The 26,767-nt window shown below is 42.1% G+C and overlaps 1 protein-coding gene across 2 annotated transcripts in view; it reads right to left on the bottom strand.

Annotated features, from left to right (window-relative positions):
- samd12 (sterile alpha motif domain containing 12) overlaps window positions 1-26,767 on the bottom strand; it is a 132,808-nt gene that overhangs the window by 86,108 nt on the left and 19,933 nt on the right. For both annotated transcript variants that reach the window (XM_086280376.1, XM_086280375.1), the window contains exons 2-3: window positions 19,095-19,303; window positions 5,317-5,446 (exon numbers count right to left, since the gene is read on the bottom strand). In XM_086280376.1, coding sequence (XP_086136502.1) covers window positions 5,317-5,446; window positions 19,095-19,303 — 339 coding nt within the window. The remainder of the gene's footprint in view (window positions 1-5,316; window positions 5,447-19,094; window positions 19,304-26,767) is intronic.

Here is a 26,767-nt window from a genome sequence, read left to right as displayed (position 1 = left end):
ACTTATTCCCATTAACGAAGCAAGACGAACAGCTCAACCGGGTTTTCACATGCTAGCAAGGGAAGGATCTCAGAGCAGCCCTTCTGCCCTCGGTGTCAGACCACTTTGAAGAACCATCTCCCCCTGCAGCCTTTTATTTCTGTGACACACAGTTTACACAAACACCCACTGTAAAAAACCCCATGGCTATAAAAGGTTAAAACACTGTGTCTTTGTGTGTGTGTGTGTGTGTGCGCGTGTGTGCGCGTGTGTGCGTGTGCGTGCATGTATGTGCGAGCATGTGCGTGTATGTGTATGCATGTGAATGTGTGTGTGTTTGGGGGTGCGTTTGTCTGACCTCCTGCTCACCAAAGGGTCATAAAGGCAGGAAGTTTAAAACAGAACCTTCACATAGGATGTGTCCCTATAATAAAACACTATAGCCTCCTCCACCATTCAACAGCCTGGGGAGGGCAATAGAAACAGGAGAATGTCTTTGACCATATAGTTTGAACCAAGACTTGCAAATTTAAGTAACACAATGACAACATTTAACAATTTGACTCTAACACTCAGTATACACCCCTGACGTAACACCGAGCTGCTGTCCGCGATGGCTGTATGACGTAACAACGCGCTGACCTCTGCGAAAGCTGCGTGACGTCACACAGGTCACACCGCGCTGCTGTCACACCGGTGTCACCGCAGCCACCATGCTGCGCTGCGTGATGTAACACTGTGCTGACTATGAAGGTGTATGCTGTTTGTATGAACTGACCAGATGGTCTGCCAGATGTACAGCTAGGAAACGGAAGCTGTTCACTCTTTCCACTGTTCACTCTTGATGGTGATGGTGATGTGCTCTTCTACACCTCCAGAGGTCCACTATCATCTCTTCTGGTTTTGTAACATTTAGGGTGAGATGGTAGTCTTAGCACTGGAGTTTAAAGGCACTGACATCCTCCTTGTAAACTGTCACCCACCATTGTTGTGTCATCCGCAAACTTCACAATGAAATTGTAGATGCTAGTGGCCGTGCAGGCGTAGGTGTAGAGTGAGGACAGGAGTGAGCTCAGTATACACCCCTATAAACCCAAGTTAACATTATTCAAGAGAAGTAAATTGATATGAATTCCAATCACATTGCCTACTCCTCATCATAACTCACAGGGAGGCTAAAGCAGTGGAAGCAATTTGGAACCAGGGTTCCTAATTCGTGTATATAATTAATGCATGTCATTTAAAAAAAGACAAAAATTAAAGAAAAAATAAAAATAAAATAAGAACATTTAAAAAAAATGAAAAAAAGCCATGCACATGCCTTCAGGCTTCTCTAAGGCACTGCCTGCTTTCAGGCTTTGCTTCCATTGCTGAATCACACTAGTAAAATACTTGGGAGACATAAGCAGAACAGTGTGACACGATTACTGTGCTTGAGACTGTAATCATATGAACACATAGTGGCAATGAGATAAGTTGCCTTTGAATAAATGTCCTATTTTCTCAAAATCGTTACAAAAGCCTCACTGGTACACGAGCTGCAATCACTTGGATATCTGCGCTTCTCTTTTGGGCCGAGACATTATTTTTTTCCCTCTTTTCATCAATAAACGGATATCTCTTTTCAGTTTATTATTATATCACTATTTAACGACAAGTCATTCACGGTCTCTACAGATTAATTTTTAATTCTCTATATGAAGAAAATTAAGAACGCCATTTTCTAAACATGCAATTGGCAGGACAGTAATTAATAACATGTAACACACTGACATGTAATCGCCTTGCTAATGGTTTCATTAACCATGATTCCTTCTGCCTGTGGATCAGATTGTCCCCCTAAGAGCTCATCAGCTCACTGCACAACTCAATCACTCAAACAACAACCACCGATGGATCTTTTATGTGGCTCGCCACTTGATTTGGAGCCATGTTAGTCCCTTTGACTCATTTGCTGTTTGCATTCTCATCTATTACCTGGAAGCAGTCTGTAGAAATCACTGCATTCATGAAACAAAAGCTCTTTAGATTATGAGTTACATTTATATAGTGTTTTTTTGTCCTGATGACGATTCAAAGTGCTTTTCACTGCAAGACACATTCACATTTTTTAAAACTATGAAACTATAAATATAAACAGATGGTAACTTTTTTTTCCTTTTTTTTTTAAAAAGCACCCTGTGAGTAACCCTGAGGCACATAAACACCACCACAAATACCCTGGCATATGCTAGTGTGACAGCAACCGGTTGGAAGTTTTTACCATCTCATCCAATCCTAACTTGAAAACTGTTGTATAAATGTGGTTCATCCTAAAAACAAAACAAAACACTGCACTCAAATCTGGACCCCCATCTTCGACAGTTTTCTAAAACCAGCCCCTGCAGCCAGCCTCCACAGCTGCTTCTAATTCAGTCACTGTACGCCCTTAGAGACACTCTGAATTTCCACACTGTGATGTAATGGTCTCCTCTGACAGAAAATATAAGTTAATAGCGACTCGCCCATTTTTCCTCCTTCATCCTCTTTGCTTCTGATTACCTATGTCATCGCACCTTTTATGCTGATTACATCTAAAGTATCGGAAACGGTGTGTTTAACTAATTTACCATGCCAAGCTATTCTCTCAACCAAAAGAGCTTTGTCTTTGTAATTACAACGGATTAGGGACTAATATCTAATTATGCCTTAATATGCTTTAATGCATTTTTAATGGCAGCTGAGTGTTAAAGTCAAATTCGCTGCCGTCTCTGTTGGGGGTGGGAGGTGAAGATTGAGGAAGGGAAAGGGTTTCTTGGCAGCAGAGGCTGGAGGGAGGATAGGAAACATTGATTTCTTTGGCAGAGGTTAGAGGAGCCTAGAAGGAAGCCAGCTGCTGCATACTGAAGTCGCTCAACGTTAAAATGTTGCACCAGTCCTGATCCGCAGTAAAATGCATTTCCCTCGCCACTGTTTTATGTCAGGAGCGGGAGGACACAAATGCCTGTTTGAATTATGATCTGAAATAGAGACCGTTTATTGATTTGCTACTTTATGAAGGGACGACTACGTTGCCAAGACAAGTGAGATTGAGTACCGCTGGCAGCCAAAAAGAGGGCTGACTTTTCTGTCAGAAAATACAGTCAAGAATTGCTACGGTCTGGAGACTCCGATGCTAAAAAGCCAAAAATCTATTCATGCATACACATGTGCACGCACACGCACACACACATGGTTCTGATTTTCAAGGGTCACAGCTCATGGCTGACAAGCACACTGAACAAATAGATATTCTCAGACGCACGCCTGCATGCTCTTATAAATGTATTCATACTCACTGTTTGTTTGTCTACGCATGATTGTTTTCCACAACAATATTCCATCATTTGTTTCCCCCTTGTTTATTCTAATAGAGTGTAGGAACAGAAAAATATCTGCATAATATTTCAAAGATTGATTGGGATGCAAATTGCCTCGTGAGCCCAATTGGTGTGGCTTGGCCTGTTTTAATTGGGCTCTGTTAATTAATGCTCAATGTGAAGACAAACTGAATTACTTGCAGGTTTTGTGCATGTCATTATCTCCTAATTGTGCCAGCGTGAATGTGTATGTGTGTGCGTGTGTGTACAATATGAGCATGAGTTTTCATTTGGTTAACCCTTTCCACACCTGTTAGAGCCCGCAAACATTATTACACCTTAATAACAATCACAGGTCATTAAGTTAATACACTATTAGGAAGCTAGGTTCCAGGGTTTTATTAACTGGGAGACTAAAAGTGTAATTAATTTACAGACTAACTGGATGCACTAGAATTGTTAGGCACACAGAGGTGTTTAATCTTAAAGTTAGATTAATTTTTCCGTATTCAGATATGGACCTCATGAGAAATTTCAAATGAGTGGATGGATAAGCGCTCTAACTGCGTGATTAAGAGTGTTTTCAGAGGCAGGCCCTTTAAATCATCCTTTTATATTTGCCTTGTAAGTCATCTGAATCGGCAAATATTTTATTTAGCACACGAGCTCCGAATCAGTCCACAGAAACCAGAAGCTAATGTTTCACAAGTGACTCGTCAATACATCACTTTTAGCTTTTACCTTGAGTGAAAAGAAAACAAAATAAAATCTGCTGAAATGCCTTCGCTTGAAAACGGATTTAAAAACAAAAAACAAAAACGCAGCAGTGGTTCAGCAAGCGTGCAATGAACTGTGGATCTCTCAGACCTCTATGCTGGTGATGAGATATATCTGCAACTTGAGCTGCAAAGTGGCGAGATTCATATTTTCAGGCCATTAAACAGGAGATGCTAAATCTCAAAATCCTCTATGCAGACGTATAACAGAACAAATGCATCAACGGGTGAAATGGGAGCGTGAGTCATTACACCACTCATCATGACCACCAAGTGATTTATCCTGCCAGCCAGTCACTGAGTCGAGGAGGTCCTCGACAGCAACAAATAAACATATTAATGCGATCATTCGTGCTCTGAGAGGTAGAGAGTGCGGCAATTAGCGCTCGTCTGTTGCCACGCGGGCTGGAGTGTCGTTAGGTCAGAGTGACCTTGAGTAGCCTCGTTAGGAAGATGATTGACATGGCCGGCTGTTTTCGGCGGGAACGCTGAAAGTGGGAAGCGAGGGATGTAGGCCGGGTGGCAGGTGGCAGACAGTGGGTGCAGAGAGCACCTGGGATGTTATGAATGAGATCTGGTTTTGTCAAGAGCAGATGTGATAAATGTACCAGTTTCATGAACTTGACTCCAAACCTCATTTAAAGAGAGATATTCAGTGATTTAACGTTGTGATATTTGCTGCATATCATGTTACTTGCACTTTAGCACTTTTTCAGGAGCAAAACAGATTTGCTTTGTTTTTTCTTACTTTCTTTAATTAGTTAGCAGAGGTCTGACAAAGGTGGCTGCAAATATATTTAAACTCTTCACACATGCATGTTGCACCTTTTCTAAATAAGCCGGTAATAAAAAATTGGAGTTTACCAGGCAGGAAATGCTAAATCTTTAAATTCTACAGTTAGCTTAACCTCTGTGATTGCACAGAGCTCTCAGGAAGTGAGTATCTCAGAAGTGCACTTATTTAATTACTGATATCAAATGGAAACATGTTTGTAATGTTACGTTACGTTAAAAGCCGCCACTATGAGTTCTACTAAACTGTCCATATAGCGGATATAGCAGTTCAGTATCTATACATCCATTTCGTCTTATCCTATTGATCATGAATGTGAATGGAAAAAAAATCAACCAGGTTTTAAAAGAGCAACGAGCTACTAGAAACCCGTGGATAATAAGCCATAAACCTCCTCAAATGAAGCCACTGTACAGGTGCCAAAAACTACCTGTGATGTCGTGCTGTTTGAACGAATCGCTGTAGATCTGGTGCTGATTGGGACAGTGTTTCTTCAGCCATTTGCACACGTCCTGTTGGGTCCACAGGGCCACTGGCTTGGACAGCTTCACATATCCTGTCTGTATAAGATACAAACATAATAATAAAAAAAATAAGAACTCCTTATTTTAAAATCTTTTTACACAGTCACCATTTATAACCATTAATAAACCCTGATTATGACGTTTATGGACTACCGCTTCCTCTTTTTGGTCAAATCGTTTGATCTAGAAGATGCAGGTAAAATACTGTTATGTGTCAGTGTTTTCCGTTTTGACCTGGTGGGATCATGCCACTTTCACTTTTTAACTGTATTTTAGTGTATCTGAATTTTTACAGGCTGCTTTGTGACATTTTCCCTTCTGCATCAGTGATCAATGGCTAATAAGTGATTTTTTTACACTATAACTCCAGAAAAATGTTTAAAAAGACAGTCATGAAATCTACAGCTGGGAGCTCAGCACAAAGTAAAATATTAAATTTTGAATTACACACACTGTTATGTATGAATTAAACATATGTTCTCAACATATGTTCACATTGTACAGCTCAGAGAAACGTATCGCTTGCGTTAAAGTTAAACACTAAATGGCTCATTTTTCCTCAACAACAAAAAAAATCTGTATCTAAACACACACAAAAAAAATGATGACTGAGAGAAAGGTGGTGTTAATTTGTGCAAATCAATTCTGTGAGGAGAAAACTGAGAAGCATAAAGGGATCAAAAACATGGACTCGAAATAAGCAGCTAGAAGATGAACACCTTGTGCTGTCGTCTCTTTACATGTGCGGAAATTTGGCCCCTGAATTATAACACGAAGCTTAGAGGATAACTTTAAGTTTTCTATTTTGATTATTTGCTTTAACGCCTGATAAGCACGTTAATCAAAATTACAGATGTCAAGAATGCATGCAAGCTCTGAGCGCTGCAAATGCACCAAACCAGTATAAGAATATTTCCACACAAGCAGTAGACCAGCCAACATCAACACCACCAAATGTCTCTGCACATATTGAACATATGTTATTCTCTGTATATCTTATTATTTATTGTGATTTGCTAGGCTTTCTCTAAGCGCCGATGTGGGACAGTACCACACTTTCATTGTACTACGTGTAATGGCAATGAAGAGTTAAACTATTAGTGCACTTCTGAGGGAAATTAAAAGTATGCCCCTTCAAGTGTCCTGTTAGTTTTCTTGTTGACTGACTTTTGCTGTATGCTGGGAAGTCTTGCAGTGTTTTATTCTTTCTGTATGGGCATCTGAAATAAAAAAAGAATAAACTAGACCATAAGAAAGACAGATATCATACTGTAAAAGCACAAGAGGACCAACACTTACTGCTATCCAGGGCCAATAGTATCCAAAACCTATAACATTGTAGCTGTAGCCAGTTTTGACAGAGAACTATGAACGAGTGCATGCATACACTTCTCTGTTTTGCATTGCAGTCTTGCTGCAAGACACCTTTCTTATTTAAACGCACTACTTCAACAGCAGGCTATGCAGTAGACTGCCAGCGGATTGCTCTTGAAAGTGCTGGCAATGGATTTGATTTTGATTGAGGGGGCTACTAAAATTACAAACACAGAGAGGTGATTAAAATTTCACATCCACTCCCCTCCACTTCAGCCTGCTCTCTGGCTGCCGTGTGGTGCGGCATAGCAATGGAAGCCCCCTCTTTCCTCCACCCAAAGAAAGCAGAGCAGCAGGTACTGGCAGCATTTCTCCCGGCTTGTGCCTTCTCGCTCCTCCTTTCTATCCCGTCTCATCTCTCCCCAACGTTCAATCTCACGCAGGCCCTGTCAGATCTATCGCGTTGTCTTTCTCACTTCTTCTCCCCGCATATTGTAGCCCTCGTCTCTCCCATCGCCCTTCTCTCACCTGTTTCTTATTATATGGTGCTACCTCACTCTTGCCTTTTCGGTGTCTTTTCACCGCTCCTTCCCACTCATCACGCGGCATCCCTGAGAGAAAGAGAAATTGAGGGATGTGTACATGCTGATTTGGGCATATGGTCTGTATCCCGTGTAGGTAGGCGAAGTGACAGACAGCCAAAGAAAGCAGGTAGCTATGTACGCAGAAAGGCGAGGCCGCCTCTCTTAATACGATTGCTTGGCAGCCTGCAAAGGATAGGTGTAGAAACTGCAGAGAGGGGAGGGTGTGGTATTACAGGAAGAAACCACATTAACCATTAAACACAGCTCAACTCAATGCTAATTAACCCCGACTATAAGCCTGAGGCGACAAAAGAGAGAGGGAGGCCAGGATGTCGTAAGAGTGAAGGATGGAGAAGAAAAGAAGAGAGAGAGAGAGGAGTGTGAGTGTGTGTGTGTGTGTGTGTTATGAAAGCATGTGAGAAAGTAGAGTGTAGAAAAGGAGGAAAAAGAAAAAAGAGAGGAGGCTGGGAGTGTGAAGGATGGCCGGACTGACAGATGATCCAGAGGAATGAAAAGCAAAAAGCCTGGTGCTCCATGGTAGACTCAGCAGAGTTTGACACAGGAGACTCTCTCATTTTCCATGAACCCATTTGTGAGTCAATGGCCATCTGTGTTTTACATTCTGCACTGATTTAGCCCATAGCTGTGTTCCCTGGGCCTGTACAATAGGTGAGCCGGTGCCTTTCTGCCTGCCAGCCAGCCTGCAGAGCCAAAGGGCGGAGAGAAAACAGAACAGAGAAGAAAACAAGAGTACAATCATGCTCAAAGAGCCGTGTTCAAGAGACTCCAGGCCAATTAGAGTTTTGAGTGACAGCGCAGGGGTGAGAGAGGAAGCCCGCTTTATTTCTAAGTGGAATACGTCTGGGAACGAGCACACAAAGACGCACGCATTTATCCACATGTGCAGCCCGTTCGCACAAATGCGTTCACACTGGAAGGAATGCGCATAAATGCAATGCATACGCGCGCACGCGGCACATTTATATGACCGCCATCTGTGCCGATATGCGTACAGTGTTGTGATGTCCTTGGATTTAATTGATATCTGAAAGCCCAGTAGAGCTTCCAGTATTCTTCACGTTACCTTAGCAACAGAGCAAGGACAACCTCAAAAATTAAAAGATGAGAAATAAAGCCTTTTGGGGGGAAAACGCACAACCCTAAGATGAACCAGAGTCTGCGATAAACATACATTTCCAGTCACACTGGAAAAAAACAACTATTACATACATAATGAAGCATGTAATCCCACTAACGCTGATAAGCATTTAAAGATCCAATATGAATGCACTCAGCTAAATTAATCAAGAGGCAATCACATGGCCCCTTTGTGAGGACAGTATTGGAATACAAAAAAGAGCTGGGAATTAAAAAGCGCTGAAAAGCATTCCAGAGACAAACACCATGTGACTGAGAGAGTGAATTTGGCAGTGGTGTTGTACGGCAATAATTGTTTCTTAGGAGAACTGCAAACCCCCCTCATCCCCGTGCCGCGGTTTTCATTTTGCCTCCAAGATTGTCGGGCTGATTGCAGGGTCAAATGGCTTTTCACTCAATTAAAAATGTTAACTACAGCAGCAATTAGCTCATGTAAGGACATTGTCTTGTCAATAATTTGAATTTAGTGCTAAACTGACCACAAGGAGCTTATGAAGTGAAACAGATTTATTAGTTCGTCTGAGTTTTGCTTAGTTACCAGAAATAACTCAAATTCAACCTCGGCTCTGGATATTTCCCTGGACAATATAAAGTGGCAGAGTTCATTTATTGAGCAAATGCACACAAGGGCAGAACAAATACTCGATAGCTATTTGATAGCAAAGTGCTGTTCCTTTTATTTAAAACCGTTGTCTAGTAGCCTTCATTAGGCGCAGCGGTGTTTGTTGAATAAATCGTAGCTGATTCCCTTTTTGTCCTAAACAGGTATGAAAAAAAAAAATGGAAGTAATGTTCACACAGTACCAAAAGTTGCGTGTAAAAGTCAGCGTTTCTTAATATTTTGCTTCTAAACAACCAGACTTTGTTGTTTTGTTGTCTTTAGGCTTTCTGAAGGTCTTTCAAAGTATTTTTTTAGACATTGCTTTTGCACCGATTTTCCAGCCTTTGTACTTGATCATTTTTAAAGGAATGGTTTTCTCTTTTCTTTGCTAAGCCACTTAACAGCACTGACCTATGAATCACTCAGGCATAAAAATGGCACTTTACTCAAGGGATGAACCAGTGTTGACACAAAACAGATAAGACAACTAAGCAAAAACACAATTTTAACTATTGTAACAGCAGACAAAAAACAAAAAACCAAAACATAATTTCTGACAGGCATATTGAATTCATGATAACAATTCCCAAAGAGCTATTGGGTTTTTTTGTATGTGAAGTGACTGGCCTAGGTAAACAGTATCTGAAAGTTGTGTCCTTTTGCACATTACTATAAATGTAGGATGCAAAAACTGTCATGGTCCTGAGTCTGAGGACTCAGTGTTTTGTGTTTCCTTATGCTTTTGTTCATTCCAAGTGTGTATTCTGTTGTTATTTTGCCATTTGTTAGGTTTCTGTTCTTTGCCTGCCTGCTCCCACTTCTCTGTGTTCCCTCTGTCTGTCCATGGTGTTATTGTGTCTGCTCATGAGTCTGCCTGTCAAGTTCAGTGTCCTGTCTGGTTCTCTGTCTGTTAATTTCCTGTTTTATTCTGAAGGTTCATGTCTGATGTGAGTGTGTTCAGTTTACATTTCCCCTGTCCCGTCAGCTCTGATTTCTCCCAGCTGTGTTGCCCTCCTGTCTCTTATCCCCTGATTACTGGTGTGTGTATTTAAGCCCTGTGTGTTCTCCTGCCTGTTGCCAGTTCGTCTGTATTACTCCATGTAAGTCCGCGCTTTTCTGCATTCATCTGTGTCTCTCTGCGTTTTTGTATCCTCCGTCAGTCTGCGTCTCTCTGCCTTTCACCCCGTGTCCTGTGGATTTCTAGTTGCTCTTTAGTTTTCCCAGTTTAGGTTTCCGTTAGTTTGTCTCATTATTCGTTTTCTGTTCCTGCCACTGACACCTTGTAAATAAACTCCACTAATCTTTTCATACACTGCTTGCTCTTGGGTCCTTTTTCCAACTCCACACGGCTCGCCTCGGCAGCCGTGACAGTACGAACTGGCCACTATGGACCCAGCAGCAGTCAACCCGCCCGAGGAGCTCCGGGAGGACATTATGTACTCAGTGGACAAATTAATTAACCTATGGCTGGAGCATGAGGGGAGAGAATTCCGCCAAAGCATAGCTGTTCGGCTACAGCGCTTACTTTCTGGTCTCCCCTGGTTGCTCAGCTCACTTCACCCGCTCACACAGAATTTTGTTCTGAACGAGCTTCATCTTCTCCCCCTTGCTACCACCCACCCTGCAACTCATGCTTCACTCCCCGACCCGACGGAGAGTGTCCTGCCCGGCCCGTCGGTCCAGCCTTCAAATGGGGATCAGCACTCACGCCGTCGACGCCCCTCGCCACAGTCGGACCCCAGGATATCAGAGCGGCCGACTGAGGTGAGTAGGAAGGATAACAGTTCCAATTCGGACCTTAAGACTTTTTCTTCCGGGATTGTTCGGGGTGTGTCAGTGGGAGCTAATTCGCTAAGCCTACCTACCTTCGTGGTAACCGATCTCTCCCAGGTTGGCATTTTTAAGACTTCAGTGAAAGCAAAGGGCTGTTGTTCTTCTGAAACTGTTAAACCCGTGTCAGCCAACCCAGGGTCTGCTAAAACTGTGACATATAACCCAGAGACCATTAACACCAGCTCTGATGATACTAGGACTGTTTATTCATTTGAACCGCGGCCTCAAGCTCAGTTAGCCGCACGGCCTCAAGCTCAGTTAGCCGCACGGCCTCAAGCTCAGTTAGCCGCACGGCCTCAAGCTCAGTTAGCCGCACGGCCTCAAGCTCAGTCTCTAATTCCACCACCGTTGTCATCACAACCACTATGTCAGTCACCCTCAGTTCAGCCTCCTGTTCAGCAGCCACCAGCCCTGCATCCTGTGTCAGTTGTTCCACCTGTAAAACCATACAAGTCAATTCTACCCGAAAGACACTGCTCCTCGCCCATCCACTACAAGCAGAGAGACAAATCTAACAATACTGTCAACAGTCCTCAAAAGCTGGCCAGTTCTGAGACTGCGACACACTCCAGGGCCTCCCCAGAGGCCGGGGTTCAGCCCCCAGCTGATTCTGGATCCCTGGAGGTCAAGAAGCCAGCTGAGGACTGCACCCAGCTGTCACTGCCTGAGCAGAGTCAACGCTCTGGGCAGCTGAAGTCTGCTATGTGTTTGCCAGGGGCCACTGTGCCTGCTGGTTCTGTTCTGTCTCTGCCAGAGGTCTCCGCGCCTGCTGGTTCTGTTGCGTTCCTGCCAGAGGCCCGTGTGCCTGCTGGTTCTGTTGCGTTCCTGCCCGAGGCCCGGGTGCCTGCTGGTTCTGTTGTGTTCCTGCCAGAGGTCTCCGCACCTGCTGGTTCTGTTCTGTGTGTGCCAGGGGCTCCAGTGCCCACTGGTTCTGAGACTGTTTTTGCTGGGGGGCCCGAGGAGCCCGTCCAGCCATCTGCCTCGTCAGCTGGGGGGCCCGAGGAGCCCGTCCAGCCACCAGCTGCAGTCTCATCACCAGCTGCAGTCTCATCACCAGCTGCAGTCTCATCACCCTCGCCTGCTGCGGCCTCAGAGTCTTCGGCCTCGCCTGGTCCGGTTTCAGCATCATCCTCATCCTCGTCGCCTGGTCCGGCTCCAGCATCCTCATCATCCTCGTCGCCTGGTCCGGCTCCAGCATCCTCGTCGCCTGGTCCGGCTCCAGCATCCTCGTCGCCTGGTCCGGCTCCAGCATCCTCATCAGCTTCGTCTGGTCCAGCCTCCGCTTCGCCTGGGGCTGCAGGGGCCACGCAGCCTTCAGGTCCCCTACTACCACCTCCACATCGTCGGTCATCTGCCAGGCCGCTTGTTGGGCATCTCCGCCACCGTGGACGCCCTCCTGAACGCCCTCCTGAACGCCCTCCTGAACGCCCTCCTGAACGCCGCCACTACCTTCCACGTGGCCGGCCTCCGGACCTGCCCCACTGCCGCTGCCTTTCACACGGTCGGCCCCCGGAACTGAACTGTTTTGGCCTCCGGGTCGGCCCCCTGACCTTGTCCGTCTGGGCCTTTTCGGACTGTGTCCCTCCGTCCTGGACCCCCACCGCCCGCCCTGGTCGGGTCGTTTTCTGTTTTTTGGTTCGTGGGGGGGTTTTTTGGTTTTGGTCCGTTTTTGTGTTTCTGTTGGGCTGTCTGGTGCCAGCCCTTGAGGGGGGGGGGGGGGGGGGGTACTGTCATGGTCCTGAGTCTGAGGACTCAGTGTTTTGTGTTTCCTTATGCTTTTGTTCATTCAGTTGCTCTTTAGTTTTCCCAGTTTAGGTTTCCGTTAGTTTGTCTCATTATTCGTTTTCTGTTCCTGCCACTGACACCTTGTAAATAAACTCCACTAATCTTTTCATACACTGCTTGCTCTTGGGTCCTTTTTCCAACTCCACACGGCTCGCCTCGGCAAAAACAGAATCATGTAATTTTAGAGTTTTTCAATTGCTTTGTTTTGTATAAATGCTTATTTAATGTGCTAGCAATTCACTTCAAATAAATAACTATGAAGACTAGAAGATTGAAAAACAATTCCCACACTGGCTCATAAACTTTCATAGACAATACAAGGTCCTGACAGCCAATCTGAACTTATTTTCATAAAATTATGGATGCCTCAAGTAGAAAGAAGAGAGCCTATTATCAGTGCTCATTTCAAAAGTCACCAACACGCCACAGTCACACCTTCACACACTCATTCAAACAGAGGTTTATTCTATGCCTTTAAGAGCTTTCTAACTATTATACCAGACTCACAAACTCTTGATGTTTGATCGCACAGTATCAGCAAAATACTGAATTTAGTGTTCAGTATTTTGCCCAAGGACATGCAACATGCAGACTGGAGGAGCCAGAGAGTGATCTTTCAATTGGTGGATGATTAACTCCTGAACCATTCATGGTGGTGCATGAGTGCACACGGAAACCTTGAACTACTGTGAAAACACCATTAATGCTATCCAGACATCTTTTTTTCAGGAAAAGGCTTTGCTTATTTTAGCAAGATGATGGAAACCTACGACAACTGGGATAGGATACCCTATAACCCCCAACTGGACAATAGATGGGTGGATGAATTAAGCTAAATATATGATAAACTAGGTCCTAAAATGTTAAACAGTGCTGATTGTACATCAGTAAAGGACGGGAAAATGTATCATTTGAAAATATAATTATCAAAACTACTGAAATGCTTAAGTGTTAAAAATGGATCAGGATGCAAGACAGTGGTTCTCTTAAATGTGCTGCTGACATAAATTTCAATGTGAGTGTAAACAAGTCAACATTAAAACCACTGTCTATAATACTGTGTGCAGTATTTTTTTTTTTTTTTTTTTTTTTTTTAAACGGCCCTGCCAGGGGTAGTTTGCATCTCAGCAACAACAAGTGGTCCGAGTAAAAACCAAATGAATGCCAGAAATTGAATTTCCCAAGCAGAAAATTGCATTGTAATAAAATTATTGGTGTTAGTCACATGGCTAATCAGTGTATATTAAAAGAAAAAAACTCATTAGTTTCAACATTTCGATTGTTTTTTTATTTTTACTTTCAATTAAATCTAGAGATTAAATCAACTGCAAATTTGCAAAATTGTATTTTGGTTTTTATTCTAGACAACATTACAGCTTATTTGGAAACACTGTTATAGCTAAATATACCAATATACTCACAGCTTCTCAAAAATGCAATCCTGTATTTAAACAAAATGCTACCACATTATATCTCATTCTTTGTATAAGTTATAATTCTAGACCCTAAATCTAATCTTGATTTTACCTTTTAATTCCATCCCTCAGTTCTCAACAGCAGCGGGAAAACTGAAAGGTTGTATTAGACGCTTCCTTCTTCCTCCACCCTGAACTTCCTTATGTTACACGAGTCACATTCCCTGTTATATACTACCCTCTAGTGTCACCACTAAACACTGCCTCCACGTTTAACTGCAGACTGACGGAGAAGCACTAAGAAGAGCAAGGCAGCTGCCATTAATGTCATGTTGACTGAGTGAATGGGTGTCTGAGACACGGAGCCCTGTGTCGCCTGCCCTATCTCCACTGCACAGCTAATTAACAGCTCTGGCATGTTCTCTCTCGCTTTCTTTTCTTTCTGCCTCGCTCCATTTCTCTCGGCAAGAGCTGGCAGGAGATGAAAATTCCCTGTATTAATTAATCTGTTACATACAGGAATTGGGATGAAACCGTGATACGGGTGCGTGTATGTGTGAGTGGACAGGGTAGAGAGGAGTCCAGAGAGCTGTGGATAGCTGACAGAATAACACGCTGTGCTGGAAAAATTAATAAGCCTTAATAAGGAGCCTCTGTTTGAAATTGGATTTACAGGCGATGCCAACTTTACTCAGGCACATCAAAGAAAGTACACCAGATCCCTTCAGAGCACCTGACCTTGGGATTCAGCGGGGTCCATAAAGCATAGCAGGGCGTGTTAACACCAAACAAGATATATTCACCTTGGGCTTCATATTGATTACGACTGAGATGAGGTTATTTGCTATGGATGTTATAGCTATCCACAGAGTCTAAATGGCTGTTTTATGCTTCATGTTTAATCTATGGCTGAGCCTTGACTCGATTATAAATCCGAGCAGGCGCATGATTCAACTTTAATCCAATATTTAAAAATTAACGCCGCTGATGTGATGAACTGAAATGACCTGCTGTATGCTGTTCCACAGAATGGCACAAAGGTCTGGATTTATTATGTCTTCACATTTATTCAGTGCTAATTGATGGATCGTTAAAACAGGTACTTACACTCCACATGAAAAATGAGATGAATGAGCCCTAGCATCAAACTCTCCCTCTTAGTCAGCAATCCTGACAAAATGTTGAGTTTCTCACCGGAAAAGCCGATGAAGCTTGGTAACGTTTCTCTTCTATCAACTGAAATGTGTTTGTAGGGCTGAAAAAGCACTCGAATGTGGCACCGGAAAGTTTCAGTTAAACAGGATTTAGATTTCTCGGGGCAAGGTATCAATCACGAGTGCTGTGTTGACTCTAGAATTAATACAGACTCTCAGTTTCATCTGCGTGGCTGCTGTTATTTAACAGCCAACAACATTTGATTAGAATTTCTATTTGCAAGATATATAGTCCCTGGACTCATATGCATATACACGGACAAGCCAAAACATTACGACTGCTCACAGATGTAGTGAATAACATTGATTATACAATGATGCATTTCAAGGTCTGGGATTAATTAGACTATAACTGAACATTTGGCTGTTAAAGCTGCGCAAATGGGCAGCAGTAAAGAACTAAGTGACTGGCAAGGGTGAAGTTGCAGCCAGATGACTGGACGGGAACATATCTGAAAGAGCAACACTTATCAAGTGGCCCAGTTTGGCACTGTTGAGTACAAACCCGCAGTGGTCTGAGGAGAGACAAGGCATGAACTGATGGCAAGATGTTTTAACTGTTCCCAGTTAAACTTGAGAGGCTTGATGCACCCCGGGCAGCAACATTTGATGGTGCAACACTCCACACGGCACCTTCAATGGTCTTGCCTTGATGGGTCCATTGACTTGGCACCACACAAAGACCAACAAGCAAATGAGTTGAGACATTGTAATGAGGGGACATGACAATCAGGGAGTGCTGAAGAGAAATCTAAGGGGAAAATACTGTAACAGAGGAGGCAAGGAGCCAAACAACAGTGTAACCTGGGAACATATGAGCCACTGACGCCTGCTCGCAGCACAAATGTTGTTGTTAAGATTGTTGTAAAGATGTAGGAAAGTGTACTTTTCTTGGCTTTTCACCCATAATATTATTAATTATAGCATTAGTAAAACACTCTGGCAGGATCAGGTAAAGACATTGACGCTAAGGTGCTCAAACCTTATTTTGCAGCAAATAAACATCAAATTTTTTAAGTATCACAGTGCAGGATTTGGTTGCAGTTTCTATGCTCTGTGCTTTTTAAGATTATCACCTACTGCACATATAACTGCCAGGAGGCATTCCCTAGATGACAGCCGAGTGGTGAGAGTTTCACTTATGAGGACTTTGATATGAGGGAACGGGAGGTTTTGAAGCATCACCGTGATTTAGACTTGGTAGTGCATGCATATTTATGAAATCAAAAATAATATGCCGAGCCATACAGAATGTGAAAGAATGTGGTCATATAATAGCACACATATGTAATACTAATTGAAGTTGAACACCATTTAATTAACCTCAAATCCTGTAAGTACTAATAAATACTATCTGTCCTGTGTCTCCAAAGCTTGATAGTACAGATTACTATGAGACATAATTAAACTCTTTCTAGACTAGTCTTAGATTTTTCCAAAGATAGGAGATATTAAATCTATCGCACAGGGACATGTGACATTGAGGCTGAAAGTTGTCAAATAATTTCTGCAACTTTCTGTTTGCACTAATTCAACCAGGCCAGGCTGCAGGTCTGGTATTTCAAAGAGGTTTACACAGAAGCTGGTGTCTGACTCAAAGTACTTTAATCTTCTTTCATTGTCGTAACTGTTGATCAGGAAAGAAAAAGAGCATATGGCAGTTTGCATACGTTGGAAGTAAACACTACTCTCCCAATCCGTCTATTTCTGGAGAGGAAACAACTTATGAGTCTTCACTGCTGTTGATGGGTCCTTTCATCTATTATCAGGGACACCAAGGAAAACAACAGCTTGTCTGTCACTGCTTATTCCACATTAAAGTTATTGTTGGTGCTTACAAGGTGGACAGAAACATAAGGGGTTACTTTATCTACATGACTGGCATACTATTTTGTGCGTGGAAAGCAAAAGGATGTGTGCCGTCCACATAATGTGACAACAAATACCATCAATGTATCATCAAATAAGAGTAATAAGTGCAGTTATATCACCACAGTGCAGTTAAGCATGCTATGTGAATTCCTTGTGAGATCTGAGAACTTGTGCTACAGTGTTTCAAGTGCTATACTTTTGTTTAGATACAGTGGAGCATTTCATTAACTTGGTTTAGCCTGTTAGCATTCCAGCATTTGCTAATTAGCACTTAAGAAAACACAGTAATTACACTTTTATCCAAAACAAAGCAGCTAATTTGAGGGGTCACAAGTGTAAATCTAATACTAAGACTTTCATCATTTCAGTTTTTAGTGCGCTCGAGGTGGCCTATATTTATTTTGGGAATTTGGACACAAAAAATTGGACAACCTGAAGCTTGCTGTCAAGCCAGAATGTAGAGCAAACACGTTTGCAGCTAATCAGCCATAAAGCAATAAAAACTGAAATAACAGTCACCCCCAAAGCAGGTTTTATTTCCAGGTTTATTGTTTATTTTACTCTAGATTTGATTGATTTACAACATTATGCTGAAAGGAAAAAAGATCAGAAAATAGCAGCTGAGACCATAACTGGGCAAAATGTTTTAGTCAAATGAGGATTAAGGTCCTTTTTCTCATAGACTTCTATACAGCCACACTTTCATTCTGCCCATTCTGGCTTTTAAAATAAATATATATTTATGACACACTGAGAGCTTATATCCAACTTTTACGCACAGTCTGTGGACTTGATGGATTTTTCAAAGGCATTAAAAACCTTTTGAAAATTTCACAGTTAAAGATCAAACTACAACTCCCTCAACAAATGCAAAGAGACATTCTTTTTTAAAATGTACCTAGCAGCCCTGAATTTTTCAAAACACTACGCATCAAAAGACATTAAACAGTCTGTACCCCCCAAATAATATAAAAGATAATACATGTAACAGTTCAGTGTATTTAGCATTTGCTAGCAACTGGTCATTCAGCATGCTGCCACCTGCAATACTCACACAGCACCGTCACCCAAATCATCCCAGTAGTGAGAACACACTCCCCCTGACTATTTCAATTCTAAACTCACGTGTCTAACTCACAGACTTAATGGACAAACATGTAATATAAATATTAGCCATCAGTCACCTGTTTTCTTTTATTAATCCAAGCTTCTCTTACAGTTACCATGAGTCTGAAAACTGCTGACTCTGGCGCCCCTTAGCTGCAGTATGATAGAAAACACTATGAAGACACTATGGCAGCGGTCCCCAACCCCCGGGACACGGACTGGTACCAGTGAGTCGTTTGGTTCCGGGCTGCGACAGTTGAGGCTCGGGTGTGAAATTTATGGTTTCCAGGGGGTTTTTTTTATCGTTAATTCGGTTTCCCTGGGTCTTTTCCCGTGTTGTAGTTGTGTGTTTTCAAAGAAATATTTACACGTTACCATAGTGACCAGAGAGTATTAAGGGACAGAGAGAAGGATGTTACACTCAATTTGTTGGTCATTGTAGGAGGATGCTGCCAATAAAGTTAGGCAATTACACAGTGAATTCGCATTTATTATTATATTTGAAAAATACCCCAGTTTGTGTCTTGCTGGTATCATTTTATTTTGTTGTATTTATCTGCGCCACCCTAAAGGCAGGTCTGTGAAAATATTGTCTGACATTAAACCGGTCGGTGGCACAAAAAAGGTTGGGGACCGCTGCCATATGGCACTATGGAGAGACAGAGTACAGATTTGCAAAGAAAAAGAGGAGTTGGAGTTGTTATATGCTTGAAATAACAGGAGATTAAATAATTAATAATTGAAAAATTAAAAATTGAAAAACAAAAACAATATATGCTATGCTATGATAGATAGTCTTACCCGGGTCAGCTCAGACTCTGAGACAGATCGGTGTGGCGGGGAGCGCCGCTGGTACCTAGGAGGGCTGACATCCTGATAGCTTGGGCTGTCGTCATCCAGCAGGACAGACCCCACGTCCACAGACTCTTCTTCCTCCTCCAGCTGTGACGTCATATTCTCCTGGCACATCTGGTGGTCGATGCCATTCTGGCTCAGGTTGCAGTGAACAGCTGAGTGTGTCAGAGGCAAACATTTCCAAGTGATTAGCAAAGGGTAACAGCAGACATTTGCCATAAATAGGACGAAAGTGTAGTATTGCAATTTTAACTGGAGGTGCTTTGCATTACATTTGAATCACTTAGGTTCAGGTATGTACTAGCTAAGGTATGTACTAGCTACTAGCTAATAAATTAAGATTGCAGTTTTCTATAAATGGGCCTTTCAATGCTTGTGTAGTACACAAGAGTACTACATCGTTTCTGTAATAGTATAACATCTTTTTTTAATGGTCTCTTTTTACAGTTCTCTTAAATGTTAGATTATTAAATTTCCTGGTGAAATTCCAAACTGTGAGCAACACATGTTGAATAACCCAGTCCTCACACACTGAACGCTACACTTCAGAAATTCCACAAGATGGCAGCAGAGAGTGACTTATGGTGAGTAAGCCAGTGAAAGTCTCAGTAGTTCATTGTAATGCAACCTGTCTCCTACTACCAGACAGTTCTTAATACAGTGGACTGTTTGCAGACAGTTATCCAAAATCTGTATTAGAGCATAAATAATAACAGCAAAGTTTCAGGAAAAAGCTAAGTGTTATCTATTATTCACTAACATCAGAGAGACAAGTCCCAGAATGATTCTACATGATGAGAACAACCCAAATGTAAGGCACAAAAATATCTTCTGCAAACAAGAAGATGAGCAAGTTATGCAGGAGATGATATGCCCCCACGGAGATAATCTGGAATTTACATAAACAGGCAAACATCCACAGAAGAACCATGACAAGTTCTCCAAAAAGACAACTTAACTGAAAACTGTGAAAAAGCACAACAGCAAAGGAGTTGTCTCATACATCAGAAATTTAGTTTTTCTATCCTTAATGTAATGACCCTTCTATGAATCTCATGCTCTTAAAAGTAAAGAAGACAAAGAGAATTTTGTTAGTGTGGAACTACCAGCAAAGCCAGCGTTCAGGCATCCATAAGTTGAAAATTCCAACAAGTTCAGGCAGGCTACAAAGTCGAGCTCAGCTGCCGGCCTGGCAGATCAGATGATATCAGTGCCAGCACAGATCAGCTAGTCTCTCAGCAAACTGGCACATCTCATTACGTGTGTGCTATTGAATATTCTGTAACCTGCCAACAGTTTCTGTAACAACTGCAAGCCGCTCAGCAACCCACCTGACTTCATGTCGACTCTGTTGTCACTGATGCCAGCTGTGCTAGATCATTTTGTTGCCATGCCACGAAATACAAATTACTCCAGACGGAAAGAAACATTTTCTTTGGACTTCAGTGGACCACACTAAATTTTTTTCCATGTTACACTTGCCTAAGACTTTCAGTTTTTATGGAAAAATATTGCATTGTAAATTGACGACATTCTCAGCATAACCCAAGACTGGCTGAGCACTACAGCAGGAGAGTTTATCTTTAGCCACAAAAGCCTTTTTTCTTCTGTTTTTTCCCCCCTCAAAAATCCTGCACAGTTGATTGCCTTGATAAAAAAAACAACTGGAAATCTGTGTAAAAACTTGTGTTATGACTGCCACAAATTGGCATTCAAGGACATGTCTCAGGCAGATGACTTAAAAAAGAAAACAGCAAAAGCAATTCCTGTGAATCAATTTGCATGCATGTAAGAGATGAATGATAATAGTCACATATTGGCAGAAGGCTTGTATTACTCTGTGTAAAACCGTATCGTACCATTTCCTCCATGAAGGGCTTATTTTTAGTTGTGTTTTTCAGGAGGTGTCAGACTCGAACACTATTTTAGTCTCATCAGGCAGTGATGCAGGAGCAGAAGTGACAGCTAGCAGTGACTTGTTAGGTGTCACTAAAATAGGCCATTTGTCATCATAAAACCTGAGCACTTGTTCTAAAAACACCAGCGTCTCATTCATGTGGAATGGAAGTCAAAAACCCTTTTCATCACACCTGAAGTCTGCTTGGATAAAAGGTCAAAAAACATGTTTTTCGAAAGCCGCACATTCGGCTTTACTTAAAGGTCTAAAAAGAGTAACCGAATGAACTTGAAAAAAGGAGGGGAAAAAAAAGCACAACCGTGCAATGTGTCTCATATAATTGCCTGCAATAAATACATATTTGAATGTCCTTGATATCTTGGATAGACACATAGGCTTTGGGGAGGGTATAAAAGGACGACAGCTATCTACTACCCACGACTGCAGACCTGCTGATGGTTCCAACACCATCATTAAGTTTGCAGATGACACCACGGTGATTGGCCTCATCAGTGACAACGATGAGGCCGCCTACAGGGAGGAGGTGGATCGTCTGGCTGAGTGGTGCGACACAAACAACCTGCTGCTTAACACCGAGAAGACCAAGGAGCTCATCGTAGACTACAGGAGGAATGCTGACCCACATCCACCCATCCACATTAAGGGGACGGCTGTGGAGCGTGTGAGCAGCTTCAAGTTCCTGGGAGTCCACATCTCCGAGGATCTCACCTGGACGACCAACTGCTCCAAGCTGGTCAAGAAGGCTCACCAGCGCCTCTTCTTCTTGAGGACTCTGAGGAAGAACCACCTGTCCTCAGACATCCTGGTGAACTTCTATCGCTGCACCATCGAGAGCATCCTGACCAACTGTATAACAGTCTGGTACGGGAACTGCTCTGCCTCGGACCGGAAGGCGTTGCAAAGGGTCGTGAAAACTGCCCAGCGCATCGCCGGAGCACCACTTCCTGCCATAAAAGACATCTACAGGAAGCGGTGTCTGAAAAGGGCTGGGAAAATCATCAGAGACCCCAGTCACCCATCACATGGACTCTTCACCCTCCTGCCCTCTGGGAGGCGCCACAGGAGCCTCCGGACTAAGACCACCAGGTACCGGAACAGCTTCTTCCCCACAGCTGTCAGACTCCTGAACTCTGCCTCCTGACATCTGACCCACGTTAACTCATGGACTGAACATACACACACACACACAATGGACAACTGTACCCTCAAACACACAATAATAACATGGAGTGAACCACCACTCACAACCACTAGCACTTTATATAGCCTCTGTAGAAATTATCCACACCCTCACTTACCTTAACTGCACTACTGTATAGCTCTGTGTAAAAAATCATTCTGTACATACGATAATTTTTAACCCTACAACTGTTTACAACTTGCATAGTTCACATTTCTGTATAGCTGTATATCTCAGATTCCTGTAAAGTTATTTATTTCATATTCTGTATAGTTTTTCATATTTATATCCTGTTCATATCCTGTACATAGCTTGTACTCACTACAGCCTGTACATACTTATAGTTATAGAATATTCACAACATACTTCATACCGTGTACATTATAACATAATAGACCCATTTCTGTAATATACTCACATATCTATATTATTGCTAATATATATTGTAATATATCTATATCACTAAAGCACTTCTGGATGGATGCAAACTGCATTTCGTTGCCCTGTACCTGTGCATGTGCAATGACAATAAAGTTGAATTCTATTCTATTCTATTCTATTCTATTCTACTGGCCAAACAAAAATGCCAGTCTGCTTGTTGGCAGACAAGCACGGCCAGGAAAATTGCCAATTAGCGACTTATTTGAGACCACTGTCAGAGAGCAATTACAAGTCTGACACAGTTCAGACTGGACTGAAACAAAACAGCAACAATATCCGTGCTGCCATTCAACATACCAGCGGGGCCACCTACAGTAGATTTCACTTCTATAGTTCCTCCTCATACTGCAACATGCTATACGTCTGGGAAATAGAGTGTGAACACATTTAAAATAAGGGAGAGAGTGCACTACATTTGTTCAAATATCTGACCTAGAATCACACCATAGATAGATAGATCTCATGGCTAAAGCACTTCTGGGTGGATGCAAACTGCATTTCGTTGCCTTGTACTTGTGACATGTGCAATGACAATAAAGTCTATTCTATTCTATATAGTCACAGAGCACTTGAGCTAATACAAAAGTTGCCTGAATGACTCAGATTTTGTTCAGATTACTGTTACCCTGTCCAAATGCCAGAATACAAAGACCACTTAGTGCTTTACTTGCTTTTAAAATATTACAATCTTTTTGAGGACCTATGAAGTCACAATAAGATTCTTATTAATAATTTAAGTAACTTATATTTGGCAGTATAGCTCTCTTTATGTGCAACAGAAGAAAAGCTAGAGCCAGAGATGCAAAGAACAAAGCTGATACCACAGCTAACAACAGATCTAATATTTATTGAGCTGTACACAGAATGGAAAGAAAAAACTGGGGCAGGGGTGGTTTGCAAAGCAGCTTACAGATGATTATGCTCAATACATTGAATCCATTATATAGCTGTTGTGATGAGCCTGATGATAATTTGTTGTAATGTTAAAATAAAGGGTGCCATGCTGGAGGCGTTACTTCTAAAAAGTGAATTTGTACGCAATATAAAAGTGTCCTATCATGATACTGATGATATATATAATCTGCATTTATGTTGCTAGTGCACAAATCCAGACTGCTAGAAAGTTGTTACAGCTAAAGGTGGGAAAAAACCCCAACTTGAGGCAAAACCACCAGTACAAAGAGGAGACATGGCGGCTGAAGTGAAACCAAAAAGTAATCAACCGAGCATCTCACTAGTTAGACTCTACATGACAGGAGGACCAAGTGGTGGATGGAAATTAGTGATGCAGTTACATGGCTTTAATCAACTGCTTAAAAGGTCTGAGCCAAGATATAACATCTCAGATGGAAGATATTAATCAATTCAAGTTCTATTATTTGATAGTAATGTGCAGGCTCTATAAGAGTTTCAAGGTTACATCACTTTACTTGTTAATATTATTGTTATTATTACTTACTTAAATGTTTGACATTTGGAAAACACTGACTAAGCTGCTTTTGGGTTTGCATTTGATGTATTGCACTATAATGCTGCTGCACCTTGTGGTAATGGATTCACACTGTGAATTAGGCAGTCTGTCATCAGTGACACTAGTTCATTGGAAAAGAAGGAAAAGGAAAAAGGTCGCTCATGTTGTTTGCACCAATAAGTAAATGCTCCTGCCTGCAAGCTGCAATGTCTGACTGGATGTTATTTAGTATTTGTTTTTCCTTATATCGACCGAAAAATAATTATTGGAGATTTTCTTGAAATGTTGTGATATCATTTTGCTATACCAACCACCTGTAATTAAAATAATTAAAATCTTTAATTTGTGATTTAATCCCTACATTAGGAATCATTGGAGTGAGTTACCTATTCTAAAGCAAGATGAACCATGCCTTAAATAGCCTTAAAATAGTACGCATGCTGTGATACGTCACCGTTAACTACCTCTGCTACTTTTATGATTTAAATTTTGTTTAAGCAAAGCTTTTAATATATAACTATATATGAACTATTCCTCTCCCACATGCCTCTTTTCTTACTTGTGTTTTTTGATACCTGTACTCAAAGTGTGAGGCAGTCTACTGATTGTTTAAGGATCACTCTACACTTGGTTAACACACTGACCGACTCTTTGTGTGACATCTTTAACCAGCTTTCTTCGTTTTCTAATAGGACAAAAGGCAAGTTGCTCTAAAATATGCCACATTAACTAACAAGGCTTACTTATAGATGGATGGACTACAAACGCCTATCAGGTGTAATATTATGAGGCTAATATTCTGTTGGTCTCCTTTTCGGTGCCAAAACGGCCCGGACCCACTGAGGCACGGACTCCACTTGACCACTTGAAGCTGTGCTGTGGAATCTGGTACCAAATTGTCACCAACAGATCCTTTAAGTCTTGTGAGTTCCGAGGTGGGGCCTCCATGGATCAGACTTGTTTGTCCAGCACATCCCACAGATGCTGAGCGTATGAACCACGTGCATCGGTGAGCCTTGGCCACCCGTGACACTATCACTGGTTCGCCACTCTTTCTGACTTCGACCACCTTCGGTAGATTCTAACCACTGCAGACTGGGAACACCCTACAAGAGCTGCAGTGTTGGAGATGCTCTGAAACAGCCATCTAGGCACCACAGTTTAGTCCTTATTAAACTCACTCAAATCCTTACAATTGTCCATTTCTCTTACTTTAAACACATCAATATTGAGGACAAAACGTTCACTTGCTCCCTAATATATCCCACCCATTAACAGGTGCCATGATGAAGAGATAATCAGTGTTGTTCACCTGTCAGCGGTCATTATGTTATGTTGTGTATTACTACTTTAAAGAAAAATGTCAAACATGACACAGCTATAGTCCTGCTGTTTGATTCCTGATTAAAGAACAGAGCCCCGTGAAGCCCCATTTAAACCATACAAAGATCATACATGAGCGGGCCATGTTTTAAACAAAGCCGAATTGAGATGCGTGGCACGATGCATTGCTCCCTCTCACTGCTTCTTTATTCTCTCCTCCCAGCTCACTCCTTCCCCTTCCCCTCCTCACCCTGACTAAATTCATGACTGGTGTGCAACCACTGTGGAGGAGAAATGAATTATACATCCTCTGCTAAGAGCATCTGAACAATGGTACAAGTAGACTAAATGGATGGACGGGTGAGAAGATGGTGAGAGGAGTTAGGCAAAGGGGGAGGACCACAGCAAACAGAAAGGACAGCCGCACTGGCCTGTCATCGTTTCTGTGGAAGAAGGGTGAGTGGATAGAGGGCTAAAAGATAGATTTTCTTTTCTCTCTCTCTTTTTTTTAAAATAGCAACAGTTGCTATAAATAGCACCATTACATTCTTCCCTCTCTCCTCGCTGACATGCGCCGTGAAAGCTTTGCGAGGGAAGAGAGATAGATGAGGGAGGATATCCGCCTCCATTCTCCCACTCCGTTCTTTTTCTATCAATGGAACTCGGTGTTGGGAAATGAGGAGAGAAAATGAATGGAGCACACTTACGTAGAATTGTTACCGAAAACTGCCATCGCTTCAAAGCCAAATGCATTTCTATTAGAGGAGGATAAAGTAAGAATTAGATTAGTCTTACGTAACTCTGGTTCTCTTAATTACTGTACATGACTTTTAAACGAGCAGCCATTATCAATTGAATCTGAAAAGGACCAACCAGCAGGAATCTGTTTGTATGCCTGCCATGAAAAATTGTAGGAACACTGAATAAACTGACTGCTATAATAAAAATTTTAAGGGTTTTGGACTTGACAAGTTCATGCCGACAAAAAAATATATACAGTGATTCAGATCATCAAACAAAGATTAGACAGAGATAACCTGATAAGCACAAAATGCACTGATTTCATATTTTAAGGGAAAGAACATTCAAACTCTTCTGGCCCTATGTGAGAAAGTAATTGCTCACTAAACCTAATAACTGCTTGTGTACAGTTGGCAACTGCAATCGAGCGCTGGCAATGAGTCTTTCACATCACTGTGGAGCAACCTTGGCTCACTCTTCCTTGCAGAACTGTTTTAATTTAGCCACACTGGAGGGTTTATGAGCATGAACAGCCCATTTAAGGT

Source organism: Aulonocara sp. 'chitande type north' Nkhata Bay, linkage group LG22 (assembly GCF_057382095.1).
Source record: "Aulonocara sp. 'chitande type north' Nkhata Bay isolate Kocher_YH1m ecotype deep benthic linkage group LG22, A_spYH_male_GT1.1, whole genome shotgun sequence".
NCBI classification, from domain to species: Eukaryota; Metazoa; Chordata; class Actinopteri; order Cichliformes; family Cichlidae; genus Aulonocara; species Aulonocara sp. 'chitande type north' Nkhata Bay.
The sequence above is the reverse complement of the archived record's forward strand: the minus strand, read 5'-3'. Positions and strand labels throughout refer to the sequence as shown.